At 28.4% G+C, this 17,541-nt stretch overlaps 1 protein-coding gene across 1 annotated transcript in view; it reads left to right on the top strand.

Annotated features, from left to right (window-relative positions):
• LOC100167073 overlaps window positions 1-17,541 on the top strand; it is a 203,125-nt gene that overhangs the window by 108,479 nt on the left and 77,105 nt on the right. Inside the window, exon 4 of the mRNA XM_001943291.5 lies at window positions 8,324-8,471. Coding sequence (XP_001943326.3) covers window positions 8,324-8,471 — 148 coding nt within the window. The remainder of the gene's footprint in view (window positions 1-8,323; window positions 8,472-17,541) is intronic.

Genomic DNA, 17,541 nt, shown 5'->3' with positions numbered 1-17,541 from the left:
TATCTAACTAAATGCCTTTCCAAAGACAATCTACGGGCTCAGATTTTAAAGCAAATACTTATTTTTATATATGTAAGATAGAAATCTAATATGTATATATAAATTTGTTTCACGTAATTCTGATTCCGAATAGATGATTTTATTTTTGCTTTTTTTCAGTTATTCTAGCTGTGGAATTTGAAGTGAGAGTTTTCACTTAAAAATGTTTTATTTAATTAATAAGAAATGTGAAAACCCAGAATACGGACTAAATGGTTATATTGGATTATTATAGTTTTTGTTATCGGCTTAATTGTTTGTCTATGTATAATATCATATATAAATATAGATTTTACTGTAGATTAGCGATCTACGGACAGCCTACAGGTCGATAGCTTAATAAGCTAAGCTTATTGGCTATTGTATTTAGCCTGTAGAACCTATACGCTCAGTACTTCTATAGCATCTTATCGACTGGTTCAAAATTTAAGATTTATAGTGTTGTTATTTATAAAAATTCGAAAAGTTATAAAACAAACGCATTTTTAAAAAATCAGGGCCAGAATTTGGTGAAGATTTTTTTTCAAACAGATAGATTGATTTTATATTGCAAACTTTATGAAATTAAAGTGTCATGGGAAGAAAAATATAATGTACAACAATATGTATGGAGAGAAAAACATGTGCAAGTTGTTAAAAGACACGAAAGTCTTGCCAAATACACGGTAGTGAATTCTTTTTTTAATTTAAATTCATTTTTCAATTTTCATTCAGTTTTATAACTAATTCATGTTAATTTTTGGCCAGGCTTTTAAAAAAATAAATATGCTTCATTTTTGCTTTTTTAAAACAGTTTTGTGCTTTTTTTGTTATTTATAATGCTTTAAAATCGGAGCCGTAGTCATAATGAATACAAACATAATATATATGTCTTATAATATATTATAATATATAATACTAAATATGGATATATTATTAATTTATTAATATATGATTTTGTATATAATTTGTATATTATGCAGTGACCAATACCAGTATCTATATTAAATATAATATTAAACTCCCTTGAGCTACATTAAATAAGTATTTAAATATTTATTAAAATGTTCAGTTTACATTTGTTCTTAAGACCATGCCCGCCGTAAAAGTGTAGATTTTCGCATTTTTTTCACGGTTTTTTTCTCGGAATCGTTTATTTTTTTCAACACAATAGGTATACAATTTGTCATTGCTCTAGTGTATAAGGACATCTATGCCCAAGTGACGTCAAAGCCCATCTTTCGCGTGCTTTTCACTTTGTTTAAAAATGTTATTTTTTGGTTTACTTTTGGCATACCATTAACCGGGATGAGCCTCCATATTTTTTTTTTTTATTTAAGTACACACTTTATTTACTATTGTCGTACGAAATAATAACCCATGTTACGATCTATTAATATTATATAATATACTGAGGTGATTAAAGTATTACTCATTAGATTTTTTTTTAAATAATTTGATATTTTGTCTTTGAATCAAAAATTTTAGAATTGTTAACTACCTATAATGTTCTTAGTTATAATTTTTTAAATTATTTTTAACATACCATTTTGTTTTCATACTCCAAGGAGATTATTTTTTGTAAATTTTAGCTTATATAAATTTAATTTATTTAAGCACTATCCAGTAGATAGTATCATTTATTCGTGTGTAATATACATTAGTAGATTAATGATTACAATTGTATTGGTTACTCCTAAAATACTTCTGTCTGTCTTTAACAGAATTTTAAAATTGTTTATTTGAAAAAAAAACATTTGTGTCTATATAAGTTAGATATTGTTTAAAGTTACAAAAAAAAAACTTGCATAAACTTGAATCATCTCAGCACTGATATTTAATATACCAACTATAATAAAATCATAATTATTAAAATTTGAAATTACTAAATCGTATCATGATCGTAAAATTCTATCATAAAACATTTTAATTTGAGTAATGTGACTATTTGAAAAATAAAATATATACTTATACTTATAAGTGAGGTAAATGTAAATAACGTTATAACCAAAAATAAAAATATAAAAACAATTTTCTACAACTATTTTACGGTTCATAACCGAAGTAATAAAAAGAAAACATATTTTTTAAAGCTTGTTTTATCTAGTATTTTGGCTCTTGACCACGGGAATTTGTTTTTTCTTTTCTTCTTAAGGCCAAGAATCGATTGATGGCGTACATAATGTATACTACCTATTTGTGGTGGTGTTGGTTGTGTCCATAAAAATGTTTTCTATAGGTGAGAAAGAGTAAAGTAAAACTATGTTTTCAAATACATTTTTAGTCTGGCCTGTGGGAATAGCCAAGGAGATATTGTGCACAATGCACAGGTTACGAAACTCAAACATAAAAAACCATTTTAAAAGTATAATTTAATATTGAGAAATTTGTAAAAAATATTATAAATTGTTGTATTAGTTAATACAAAATGTATTGAATAATTTTCATAGTATGTGTATATTTAATTTCTTTGAACTGTTTCTCTATTTTCTCAAATTTATGCTGGGAACAATTTAATAAGTATGTTATAAATAATATATTAATATGCTATTTTTAATATTAGATAGAAATATACATTCCTTAATCATTCGTTAATAATGTTGAATGCCTTGCAATTGTAATTTATTTTATTTGTGTTGTTTTTCAATATTATTCTAGAATTTTTACTTTTAAACACTAATTTATATGCATTATGTTGGATTATTATTTATGTCTTGTAATTATTATTTGAAATTAAACCATATTAATACATTTTTGAAGGTGAAAAGGGCCGTGTAACAAGGCTTGAGAGTTGCAAGAATTGTTGTAGTTTTTATTTTCGCGGGGGATAGTGGTGGAACACGCTTGTATCTATGTTAAAATATAACCATAAGTGTATATTATAATATTGACAGTTGTATAATATTGTACTATTATTATTGAGTTAAATCAGTTATTTGAATGCTGTACGCTACAGAACTATAATATAATATAATAATAGGTAATAGGTATTATTATTAATATACACTCCGGCTAATAAATATTTTAATTTTAAAGTCCAGGTAACCCCCCAAAGTGAATTATATGTAATTTATTGAAAAAAAATAAAAATAAAGTAATAATATACAAGACTAAATCAAATTTAAAGTGTCACCAATATGGCTACTCTCCCCAAATTATGTAACTCATCTTCTTTTTTTTTCTTAACCCACATATACTCATTATGTCCTTGGTACAAATTGTATATTTTCTCCTAAAAATAATAATTAAAAAAAATTCAAGTAGATACCCAGATACCCTTCACCCTTCACATGACAAATAGCCCGCTTACGAATTATTTTCCAACGCGCTCGGTCGATCGATTGTGCGTTTAGGAATTAGTTTCAAGTTCAAATAATTAAATTCAGTGGGTCGAATCTTCAAACGAATTTGTATTGAAAGTTACGTTGTATACGTACGCTTCGGTGCGGATGAGATATGTTGGGCAATAAAACGATGGACGTCTAACTAGTTAGGTACAAATTTAGAAAATCAGTAAACGCGTGTAACTCCCTATTAAAGTTGGTGGTTTTTTTCACGGTGGTAGTAAACGTACACTCACGACTTTCGATCCTTCGTTTAAGTATATAACTTAAATCGTTACGAGACTTATATGTTTTCACCGATGGCCAGTCACATTATATACTTTTTCTTCGTTTCCCGAATACGCGCTGAACAGGAAAATATAAGTTTTTAAAATATAAACAACGTGCAATAGATACCTTATAATATTAGGTATTTGATATCGTCATAATTTGTGATTTATTAATTTGTTATTAATATTTATAATAATGAATAAACGATACCAAATCGTAGTGTTATAATAAATAGTCGTTGTACTTGTGTAACCTGCACTACAGCTGTACATACATGTTAGCTAATTTAATTTTAAATATTTTTTATTTTATACAATCAATTTTAACTTGATCTTGTTACTGAATATTAAGGCGAATACTACAGTATACCAATTTGGCTAATATTGATCAATCAGTCGAGTTCTACGTATTCAATATAAATATTTGTATAATAATATAATAATATTATTACGCAACATAAATGAGCTCTATAAAGATTAATTTGATCAATTATTTGCAGCACTTTAGTTTTCGATTACGGTGGTATTAATGCGTATAGTTGTAAATAAATGGCTTCCTATACAACCATTAAGTCGGATCATAAAATATAATGATATTTATAAACTGTAGTAACGTTAAGCTGCGAAAATGCTCGATGTCAGGAATGTTCTGTTATTGGTATGAAGATACTATTTTCAATATCAACACATGTTTTTGATATCATATTTACGAAGAACATTTTTCAAAAGTCATTTTACAATTTTTCCTTTAAAATAAAAATTATACCACAATTTAAATTTAATTAGATATATTATGCCAAATTATATTTTATAATCTGAGTGTGGAGTGATGTATATCACAATGATCATGAGTGTGAGTTTATTTTTTTTTTGCAAAATTATTTTTCAAAATAGAAAAAAATGCTTCAATCTTCGGCTATTAACTATATGAAGTTAGTTATTCTGCTATTTCTGGTATACAATTGGAACTTTAAGAGTACGAAACTTACAGAAGTTTTCAAAATAAGCAGCCAAAACTTAAAAATAAATTACAGAAAATGGGAGTTTATACTGTTAACACAATACTAGTTTTTGAATAAATCAATTTAGTTATTTTCTTGTAATTCAAATTTTAGTCCCCGTAGAGATTCTCCATTTTCACAATAACATATTTATTTTAACTTGTATTAGGTTTATCATATTTTTTAAATAGGTATTAATAGACTAATTTTAGTCTAAATATTATATGTTGACATTTTTATCATATTAGGTATAATTTCAACCAATAGATTTTGTTTATTTCTGTACAAAATAATATGATATATTATTATGATTATTATTATAACTAATGCGCAAAATGACTGCGGTAACTTTAAAATATTAATGGTGGTTAAATCCTTAATGTATAGAAACTCATAAGTGATATACATTCTACTTCTTAGAACGTGATGCGACGATATAGTTTTCAAATTTAATAATTCAGAGTTGACCGATGCGTGTCATTACTACAGTTAAAGAGAGTGGCACGTATGTGTTTAATGTGCGTTATATTATATTATACCCAAATTCATAAAGTAAAATAATTTTATTAAAACACTCAGTAGAATGAAAATAATAGTTATACAAAATTGTGTATAGTATATTATTATAGTGTCATGGTTCACCAGTTAAAATCTTGTCTATTTAATAATACACAAACAAATGTTTTACGATTTCCATTAACGCATATTTTTACTGTCGATTATAATTAATTTTCCTTTATAATACTTATATCGCAACGTGGCCGGAAAAACATGTTAACCTCCCTCTGTCTATATACCATTGTTGGGTTTTGTTGTTATATTATTACGGCATACAAGCCGTGGCGAGGGATAGTTGGACTTTATTATATTATGGTCTATGGATAAGTAAACAATAATAATAATAATAATAATAATATTAACGTGTTACGCCCTGACTGTCCGTCGTCTTTCACTGCCACATAAATATTACATCCCCTACGTTATGTAGGTATTATAATATAGATGACTAATGCAATAACGTAACAGCTAATTTTTAGAGTTAATTTCGTGCATATTGTGCAGATTTAGTCCTAGATATCTTAGTAAATGAGCACAATATATGACATTTCGTCCAGCAATGTTATACCTGCGATTAGTTTAATGGAATCCCCATCAACGAGAAAATATATTTATATAATAAATAATTATTCATTTATAATATATGAAAAAACGTGCACGGATATAAGGGGATATGGGGGCTAAAGTCTTAGGTACTTAAAAAATATTTCACTATTGCCTACGTAATTATATACTTTATGTAATAGAAGGTAATTTTGTTATTAAAATGTATTATTATTATTATTATTTTGTAATATGCATTTATCGTGAATATTTTATGACTATAAAAACTTATTGTTAAAAATAAATACTAAGCTTAATGTGCCTATTACTTTATGTGAAGTAAAATTTTTGGTCTAGTCCCTCTTTTTTTTAATTTCAAGATTCACGCCTGTGAAAATATAATATAATATTAAAATTTTAATTTGCAGTATTTCTTTCTTCAACCACATCAATCAGCTATCTCATCCAGTTATTAGTTATTACTTATTATTTACTCATTTTTAAATAGTGTGGAACGATGCATGTATCAGTTATTGGTTTTACAATGGTTCTATGTATTAATATTATTGCGATTTGGGAAAAAAAATGCTTTAACCTTAGACTTTGGTTCTTCAGGAGGTAAAATGTCCACTACTTTTCAAAATATTTTGAGATCTAAGATCGTAAATAAACCCCCCCCCCCCCCATACCAGCCTTACCCCTTAACAGTTGTAAATCAATATGTATAACCATTGATACTACAAATCGTTATAAAATATACTTTATATTAGGATTTTTCAGACTTAATACTATGATAATATTAAATATTTACATATTTTAGCTTTTTTTGAGCTATTTATAGACATTTTAAATGTTTGACTGTCTTTAGTATATTGTTTAATTACAATTCGAAAATGGATTTTTATATCAATTCTCTTAAATTATTAATTTATTATTATGAATATATATAATAGACATGGTGTTTTGTTTAAGAGTTCTCACTCATTATTTTGAAAATATTATATTTCTTCATTATTTTATGTCATAAAAAAACAACATTTTTGAAAACATTTTTTATCGTTATTATTTATTATTTCATATCTTAAAAAAAAATTTGTACTTTTTAATTCAAAATAAATTAATTTTGAACTTATAGTTAATTATTAGTAATTAATAGCTGGTATTTAAAGTTCAGATTAGTGAAGTAGATTGTCACAGGGATATCCTTCAAAATCATGGTACACTACTCCACTCATCTAAACTTTAAACATTTATGACTGATAAATTACTTGTTTGATGGGTGTAATCACTTAAATGGATCACATTATACATAAAAATAATATTGATGTATGACTATCAAAAATAAAAAAAAAATTTTCATAATTTATATTAAGTTGCAAGGTTGGGTAATTTTCTATAGTATGGTATTATTAAATATTTCTTCAGGGCCCAGAACATGATACCATTGCGGTTTCTTCTAGTTCTGTCATTTATGGGTATAGTCATATATTTTCTGTTTTAGGTACATATTTTATTGTATAATCGATGTTTGTATATATTATTAAATTAAACTTAAATACATAATTTTGAGTTAAAATAAATTTCAATAATTTTAATATTTGATACATTATCGTGTTTGAGCACTAGAAAATTTACACTTACAACTCCACTTAAATTGTATGTTCATAAACAAAATAATCGATAAAGAAATCGTGTATTTACTATGCATATTGTAGACCATAGAAGTTTTTAATATTTACGTGATGCGTGTGACCTATTGATGAAAAATAATCAACTAACAAGTGGCATTATACGTAAAATATATATATATTATACATTTATACATCTATTGATCAAATATAGTTTGTTTATATAATATTCATATTATAAAAAAAAATAAATTAAACCAAATGTTTTAGATCAAACATTAAACATATTATGTACCTAGCTTTTTATAATATAATAAGTGTGCATAATATATTTACAGTATTTTAATTATATTATTTATATAGGTATAATATATTCAGATATAAGCTATTTAAATTTAATAGTATTATTATTATAGGTACCTACATTGTCACATAGTATGAGTATGTGACACATACTCATGCTATAATTTAAATTTATTTTTCGTATGTGTGTCTCACGTATAATTTGAAGGTATGCTATGTTTACGGGGTGCATATTGTGCACTGTTTTTTTTACAAAAAAAAACTATTCCCCAATAAACGTTACATGGGCGTTTTTTGGTTGAATAAAACGAGAGAGTGAATCAAAATATGCTATTCACACCCCCAAGTATTCTTATAATTGAGTGATTTTTGTAGTGTATATGTAAAGTTTTTAACGAATATCATATTTTCTAACAGTTCACGTATATTGTGAGTGCGGGGAATCAGTGGCGTCCCTATACTTAATAATGCTTATATTTAAAATAAATAATATTGTAAAAACTGCAGATTATAATTATAATTATTTTTTTATCTTTTAGATTATTTTTTCTTTTATTGTTGTATAGCATTATAATAATGAGTTCTTAGGTACCTACCTATTTATTTCTACTAATTAATATTAAGTTTTTAATGTCATCGTAATTTTTGTCTTTTCACAGAATACGACCAGTTTCACATCGAAACGCTGGCTTCGTGCAACCACGCTTTGACCGTTTGTGAATCGTCACCTGATTGCCGACGAATATTTGATGACTTCAAGAACAACTGTAAAGTGACCAAAGAAAATACATGCGAGACGAACAAACCGTAAGTTATTATTTATTTCATTATTTCGTCTATATTTACCGGCCACCGGGTGAAACTTAGATTTTACGGTGAACATTCAATATAGTACGTATGTTTTTTCTTATTTTTCTCTGTAGGTTCTATTATGTTTCCATCTGCTTATAGAAACGCGAGGTTTATTGATATTAACTAAAATATTATTTTAAATATTTGATCAGTTGCGTTTTGCACACCGAACAAGCAACATGCATGTTTCGCTTTCGCAGTTCGCGAAATAGTGCTGACTAAGTTATTATAATTTTTTTGTTAATGTCTACAATACAAACCACGGACTGTCGACGGATGGTTGGTTTTTTATAAACAAATACAAACATTTTAAGTAGGTCAGGCTCAAACTGATCGAATTACACAATTCATGTAAATATAGTCGTCGATTCAAATCCAACGCATAATATAACAGTTGATGCTCGTATTTGGGTACAAATACAAAAAGACAATGTGACCTTGAAACATATGGTAACGAAATTGCAATTAAACAATAAGAAATTACAAATTCTGATCTCTGAAATGAACGCTGGGGAGCTCCAAAGAAAGTTTGAGCTTGCCAAAAAAACTAATCAAAATGACGAAAGAAGTAGCGAAAACTTCTGTAAAAATCCACAAACAACCTCCAATAACAGTATGTGGTGTAAATGATTTTAAACAATTAATGATTAATTTAAAACTCAAAGAAGCTGAAGAACACGAGCAATATATGAAAACTTTGGCTAATGGTGAAATTAAGATATTAACACCAGTTTCGACGAACTATAAAAGTATTAGAAGAGCAATTATCGGTTTGGCGGAGATATCAACTCTGGTAGCTATCAATGGTAATTACGCGTTAACTTACCCACTTGAAAGAAGAAAGCTAGTCCAACATAAACGTTGAGCGAGACGAACATGGCATAGTACACGGAACCCAATAGATAAAACGGAATGGAACCGAGTAAGCAAAATTCTTCATGACAAAATCAAAGAAATGAAAAATGAAACGTTCAAATCATACTTGAGTGGTCTCACTGCAATGGATAATACCGATTATTCGTCATGGAAAGCCACAAGACTAATGAAGAGGCCCCGTGTTCAGATACCACCCCTCCGTAAGGAAGACGGCACCTGGGCACTCAGTGAACAAGAAAAAGCCGAAATATACACTCGGCATCTTGAACATGTATTTATGCCAAACACTATTGACTCTGAGCTCGACATTTTTCGATACCAACGACTTCATGCAGCACGTGAAAAAATCAAACATTTCTCGCTGTTAGAAATTTCTAAAGAAATAGACAACAACTTAAACCCAAAAATATCACCAGGCTATGATGAAATTAGTCCAAAAATACTGAAAGAACTTATAAAAAAGGCTATCATTCATCTTACATACATATTCAACGCTATTTTGAGAACGGAATACATTCCAGAACAATGGAAACGGGCACAAGTTATCATGTTCTCAAACCAGTAAAACCACCTGAAAATGTCACATCATACCAACCGATATCACTCCTCCCAAGTTTATCTAAACTTTTAGAGAAACTTCTGCTTAAACGCCTAAAACCGATTATAGAGGAAAATAATCTTATACCAGAACATCAGTTTGGATTTCGCAACAAACATTCAACAATCGATCAAGTACATCGAGTTACTAATGTGATAAGTAAAGCTCTTGAAGAAAAAAAGTACTGCTATGGAGTATTCCTTGACGTAGCCCAGGCTTTTGACAAGGTCTGGCACAAAGGATTCCTCATCAAACTGCGTGATCAGCTGCTACATACCTGGTGTGCACTTTTTGAATCATACTTGACTGACCGTCAATTTCGAGTCATACACGAAGAAGCGATAGTCGAATGGAAAGATATATCGGCTGGAGTACCACAAGGTAGTGTTTTAGGACCTATCCTGTACCTACTCTATACGGCCGATATACCATACGATGATAACATAGCATTAGCTATGTTTGCCGATGATACGGCAATTTTGTCAACACGTAATAGTCAGCTCACTGCAACTGATAACTTACAAAGGTCTATAATTAGATAAGGTCACGTTAACTACACGTTACGCAAAACCGAAAACATCCAAATAGTACTGAATAAATCATCAATTCCACAAAAAAATTCATCAAAATATCTTGGAATGCACCTTGACTCTCGCCTAAACTGGAAACACCACGTCCGTCAAAAAAAATTCAGATTAAAAAAAAAATGCGAAAACTTCATTGGTTAGTCAGACCTCACTCCGAGTTAACCATCGAAAACAAACGTCTACTGTAGGCGATAATAAAACCGATCTGGATATATGGAATTCAATTGTGGGGTTGTGCCAGTAAGTCTAACATCGATGAAATACAATGCTGTCAAAACATTGCCCTTCGGACCATCACTGCAGCCTATCGGTTCGAAAGAAACCACGCTATTCACCGTGATATAATGCTGCCTACAATAGCAGACGAAATCCAAAAGTTTGCTCGCAAACACGAGACGAGGCTAGATCACCATGTCAATCAATTGGCCATCCAACTATTAGATAACTCCAAGGATATCAGATGTCTTAAGCGTCTAAAACCATACGACTTAGTTTAAGATTATAGATTAAGGCAGGAGAGCAGTTTTAACTAGTTATAGACTATATTAAATTATAAATTTATGGGCGGCCATTATTTTATGTGTATACATTTTAAACTGATAAAATTATTCATAAAACTTTATAGGTAGTTAGGATATATTTTTTAGCAAAATTAATTTGGAATTTGAAATTAACAACTCAGGTTTCTTTTTAACCAGCATTTAAGCTATGCATTTAAAACAAAAATACTAAACACTGATAAGTTATTAGTTTTGTTCAAGTAGATTTATCGTAATTAGTATAATATTATATTTTTGTTCTTGTAAATTTTAATAATATAATCTAATATAAATACAACTATAAATTTAGATGATAACACAAGTTTATATCGTTCTTCTCTTAAGGAAAAAGCCACCGTTACTATAAATTACATTTTTAGAAATGTTTTATCAATTTTGTTTTTGTCACTTTTTTATCGAGTCATGGCATCATTTTAAATTCATCCTTGAGGTAGAGTTTCCGAGTAAGTATATTTTAAAAGTCAGGTTTCTGGTAAAGATATTTGAGTGGTTTAACAGATAATTTAAATAGTGATATAAATATATAAGTATACAATTAAGAAACAAAGAATATCGTATATTTATAACATCCATATATTGTATTATTATGTATTTGTATTAATTATCAGTAAATATAATAAGTAATTGACAGCCAATTACGATGATTTATCTTAATTTTGAGTTTACCTACTATAATATGTGTGATATGGATATACACTGTACGTCATATTATATTATTATTATATTATACATGTTTGGGTTTATTTTATTATATTTGATTTATTGCAAACATAGGTGAATTATGCACAAATTGTATGAGAGTTATAAATTGGCTTTAACTTATGGATGGTTTAATACTTATAAGTTATATATACTGTACAGTACACAAGTACCATAGTCATATGGCCACTAGCTTTAAAGAAGTATGACGACTACATATTACATGGACTTTTATAGTGAAATTGTTAGTAATCGTTATTTGTACAGTTGTAGTTCTATTATATTATACTATTTTAAATATTTTTCATTTATTTCTGTAAAACGCAATATTATTATAATTTTAAAGGTACAATATCAATTTGAGTTTTAGATTCGCTGAACGGACTAGCGGAGCAATGAATGTATTGGTTATACAATGATGTGTTTTTATTTTTTAATTATTTGTAACTGTGTACACGATAACTAGGTAGCCAAAATAATGCTTCAATTTTCAACTTCAGTATCTTGTTCGATGGGAAAGTAATTCTAGTTGGTGCTGTTGCGAGGTCAACATTTAAAACTCGCAGTAGTTTTCAAAATAATAGTTTGGTGGTGTGATTTTTTTATTTGCCACTACATATATTATGTTATTTCAATAATATACATAATGTCCAGTGGCATGCTTTGGCTTATAGCCGTCGTGCCCATCTACTATATTATTACAGTTGTACCTATACAGGACAATGAAAACTGCCTGTAATAAAAATGTTGAGGATTGCATAGAAATTAAATGTGATTGCTGGCATTATAGTAGCGTACAAATTTAATGAACCAAAGTTGTACGTATATATTACGTATATGTATATAGAACAATATAAACACGAACACAATATGTTATACATGACTTGACCCAATATTCAAAACATAACAATGATGTGAAATGCACTTGTTATTACAATATTATTATTATAATAATATTACATTATTTAATATAATATAATAGTATATTTTATATCCCACCCTGCATAATTTGCATCAATACAATGATATAGATATCTAGCATAAAATGTAGTCTGAAATGTAAATTGTTGGTGGGTTTTTTTACTTGTAAGATATGTTATACAAATGTGTAGTAATATTATGCATATAATTGCTTTATATTATTACATTATTACAAAAGTATGATAATAATTACGTAGGTAATTAATTAATATATTTGGGCGAAGGCAACAGTTTTATGATGGGATTGCATCAAACAATTTAAACCTAGTACAAAGTGTTCAACGTGGAAATTACTATGTGCTAATATTGTGCCAATTTGTTATCATTTTTGGAGCCGGGCGTTGTCCTTAATACTGAATGAATTGTTGTCAGAATTACGTACAGAATATCAATCAAACCAACATTTTTAAATTGGCTACTCAGGACAATTTTATATTTAGTATCGCTAAAGAAGAGTATAATATGACATTTCGTTAAATTAAATCAGTCATTAACCAACGGTTAAATTCTTCCACGACGGTCCTAACTCGCATCTAGCACAAAATGAATAATTAAACATATGAAAACGCAGCAAAATAAGTTTTAAAATCGTGTATTCACAAGGAATTAAGTATGGAATAAAATGCTTAAACTATATCATACTTTTAAAACGTATCTTTCATATTTTGTCTACAAAGTAAATGACTATGCTGAGGACGGCAGCTTTGAGCGCGGTGATGACCCATGCCATGACACTTGTTATGCTCAGGAACGCGAGATATGCGGGCCAGTATACGGCGAACAGGACGAACAGGTTCAATATGAACAGAGAGGCTGTCTGGAAGATGAACATTGTGGTGCCGGGAGCCACGCAGTTGGCACAGAACGATGGAGTCCAGCGGCCGAAGATGAACTGTGCGGACCGGAGAGCGATGACGATGGCGCTGAGCATGATAACGGCCACGGCGGCCGCGGCCTGCCGGGCCATGAGCACCATGTACAGGAACACGTCGACGAATGGACACGTCTGGAAGACGATGCCGCCGCCACTGCCACCACCGCAGCAGCCGTTGGACTTGGGGTCCCCTGAATTGGCGGACATCAGCCAATCGTCGAATTCGTCGGTCGGCAACGGTGGATCGTTAATGTGGCCGAGCGAGTGGCACAAGTTGCGGGCCTTGTGCAGATACTCGAGGATATCGAACGATGATTGTGATTCACTTGGTATTTCCGGTGGGGACGACATTCTATTTTATTTCCAATATTATTTCTATTGAGAACGAGATATTAAAAAGCGAAACTATTTTAGCAAGTCTGAATTATTGATATAGCGATCGTCGTGGTAATCTGGTTGCCCGTCAACACAACAAGACATAAAATAAACACGAAATAGAATAGAGAACTATGATTAACGTCTTAATCCCTCCTATTTATACACCTTGTATCTGTTAAGTATTTTGACGCCAAGGTGAAGCCATGATTTCATAAATTCAAATAGATAATTTTTATTTTCGTTTGATACAGCAGCAATTTTACATCATATTTGACTATGGGTACCAATTTAAATATTGAAATCGGTGATTTTCCGACTATGTTCTAAATTTATTTACTATTGATATCAGTATAATATTTAATATTTATGTATTAGACATAAAAACTGTATACATATTTTGATTTGAACTACAGGTTATTCAAAGAAATTATCGGCACTTATTTCATACTTTATTTTGAAAACTTTTTATGGGATAGATAAACTTTTATATTGTGATAATATATTATCTATTGAAGATTAATCATCGTTTAAAATGTAGTCTTTCTATAATTAAGTCAAAGTAAACATAGACATAGGTACTATATATTTAATGTACACACATTTTTAGTTTTATATCTCACAATGTTCGAATGAAGTTTTATCGTCATATATTGTTAATGAATTACTCAGTGGTGGATCTTAATTTATTCGTTTTTATTGACTTTAGAAAATTACAATAAAACATTAGATTCATTAAAGTAAAATTATTTGTTTGCCTTTGTTATAAAGTTTCGTACAAAGCTAAATTCGAAAATAGGTACCTGTGTACATATATAATATATAAGATGCATTAAAAATATTAAATTAAATTTTTCAGGAAATTCAATAAGTGCAGTTTTTTTCTTTTTAAATAATCATATTATATTATAGTGTCGTAAATTGAATACCCCTCGGAAAGTTCCATTGTACAAACTTTACGACCAGAGAGTTTTAAGGTTTTATTTTTTTTTATAAACCTACACAAAATATACATTTTCGGCCAAAGGTTTCCCCTCAAGTGTAACATAACCTTCGGATATTTAATTTGGCTAAACACAAAACGAAACACGATTCATGCATTTTTTAGACCTGTTTATTACATAATATAGTTGAAAACTCCCAAGGATCACGTCGTATATATTATTTGGGATAGGTACCTAAATGTTCATCAGACCACGCATCGAATTAACATGTATTATGTTATTTTTTTACGGAGTGGTTATTTTATCGTGTAGGTATCAAAACAACATTTAAAAATGAGGAATTTTCAAATTATTTTTCTATTTTACCTATAAATTATTACACAAAGATTAAACAATTTAAAAAAAAAAGTCCACTTAAGATGGGTGGTGCGTATTTTTTCATCTTTCACGGCTGCCGTTCCTTATGTATGAGTTATTTATGGAACTTTATTTATGTAGGAAGACAAGTAAACAGAGGGGGGGGGGGATGTCAAACATTTATTAATTTTGGTTTTTCAAAAAAACCATGTTTGTGTAGTCTTCTTAAATGTAAATAAACAATTATTTTTGAAAAATGTGTTCCTATGAATAATATTTGCATTTACATTTTCTCTGATTATAGCAGCTGTAAATGGTTATATGGATTGTAATATTCTACGAACAAATAGATGACTATCTTAGGGTTAGTCGTAAATGAACTTTAGTGTAAGAACTGCACTGTTGCTTGATCATGTAATATGGATTTTGCACTTACACGCACAATTGGTATGTGTGGTCGTGAAATGTATAGTTTGAAAAAAAAATATTTTAAATGTTTATTTCAACAATTATGTAGGTTTATAGGTTGGTCAACAATAACTTTAAAAATGCTTTTAAAATCTTCAAATTTTTTTTTTTTATTTATTGAATAAGTATGGTACCAGGTACCTACATATATATATATATATATATAATAAATAAATAAGTATATAGGAGTGCATTGGAACGCTCGAAGAACTTTTTTTCTTAAATTATTGTTGCGTATTAATATATTTTACATAATGTGTTTGTGTGCTGCGATTTAAATTAAATTAAATATACTCCATACATTTTGTTTTACTCGTTATGAAAAGCAAAATTGTTTTTTTGTCAAAAAATATCATTGTAGTGATTTAATATAGTACATTTGTAATAGGTATCTATAGAAACAATAAATATAATAAATTTTATGTTTTTCTGTTGGAAAAACAATTATCGTTTCAGCTCTATAAACTGTTTGTCATAGAGGTCTGAAATTAACACAAGAATTAATGAAATATTTTTTTTTATGTTTTTCTTAAGTGCAACAATTTTTTGTATAATCATAATCATTGAGTTTCCTACAACGTTCAATTTGAATAATAGTATGTAGGTTTATGTAACTATTTCATCATAATTTCTTGTTGTGCACTTGTTCTTATAAATATTATATTTATGAACTTTTTTTTTACATAATCCAAGTAAATTATTTAAAAATTTAAAAGTCACTTAGTGAAAATAAGACGCAAATAAAAATAAAAACAATACAAAACATACATATACTTTCATTACACATTTAATATGAATCGTACTACTATAATATAGTCGCTATACTATAATAGTTACCAGAATAAAACACGTCTGTTTATCAAGAATTTATACTTGAAAATGAACAAATGTTATATAGGTAATTTTAATGACCAAAAAACTTAGTTCCGTTTTATAAACTATTTGTAAAGTAATTAAACATTTGTAAATACAAAAACTAATGTATACATAGTATTTACGGGTTTTCAAACGTTCGAATGATATGATTTTCTTATTACAGTTATATTGTAGTCACCATTATGTGGGTAGTAGGTAATATTATGGACAAATTGTGTAAAAATGACTTTAATAGCGTATTATAATGTTTATAAAAATACGAAAATTGCATGTTATTAATCTGAATCGCCCTAATTTGTTTTCATTTATTTTGTAATAGTATATCTAATATTTTTGGTAATTTTAAAATAAAATAAGTTAGTATTTATAATTTCTTTATTGAAATTGTGTTGTGGCCGGCTATTGTGTTAGTTTTTTACCTATAACAAAGTTAATGTATCTCTTATCAAAGTGAATTTTTAAGAAATAGAAAATCTTAGAATGAAGAGTTTGTACAATATTCATTAAAATTTAGTGTGCCATATATCTTCAATTTCAATCTATAGTTTGTTGTACTTTTTTGAATCCATCAATAATAATTATTTAGTACGTAAAACATGTTTCTGCTATATATAAGATAAATTTGGTAAATTAATGGAGTCACAGTTAATTGTAAATAATAATTTTCACAGTCTGATTTATTGAATTGTAGTATAAAATATCGAATTACAGATTTATATTATCGTATAACATCTCCTGCAATACTCGCAGATATTTTTGTTGAATAATAAAAAGTATTTTAAATGCTTGATTTATGGAATTAGTATTTATTATATAAAATGCCCTTTATC

The sequence above is a fragment of the Acyrthosiphon pisum genome, chromosome X (assembly GCF_005508785.2).
Source record: "Acyrthosiphon pisum isolate AL4f chromosome X, pea_aphid_22Mar2018_4r6ur, whole genome shotgun sequence".
NCBI classification, from domain to species: domain Eukaryota; kingdom Metazoa; phylum Arthropoda; class Insecta; order Hemiptera; family Aphididae; genus Acyrthosiphon; species Acyrthosiphon pisum.
Note: the sequence above shows the minus strand (reverse complement) of the source record. Positions and strands in the feature narration are given on the sequence as shown.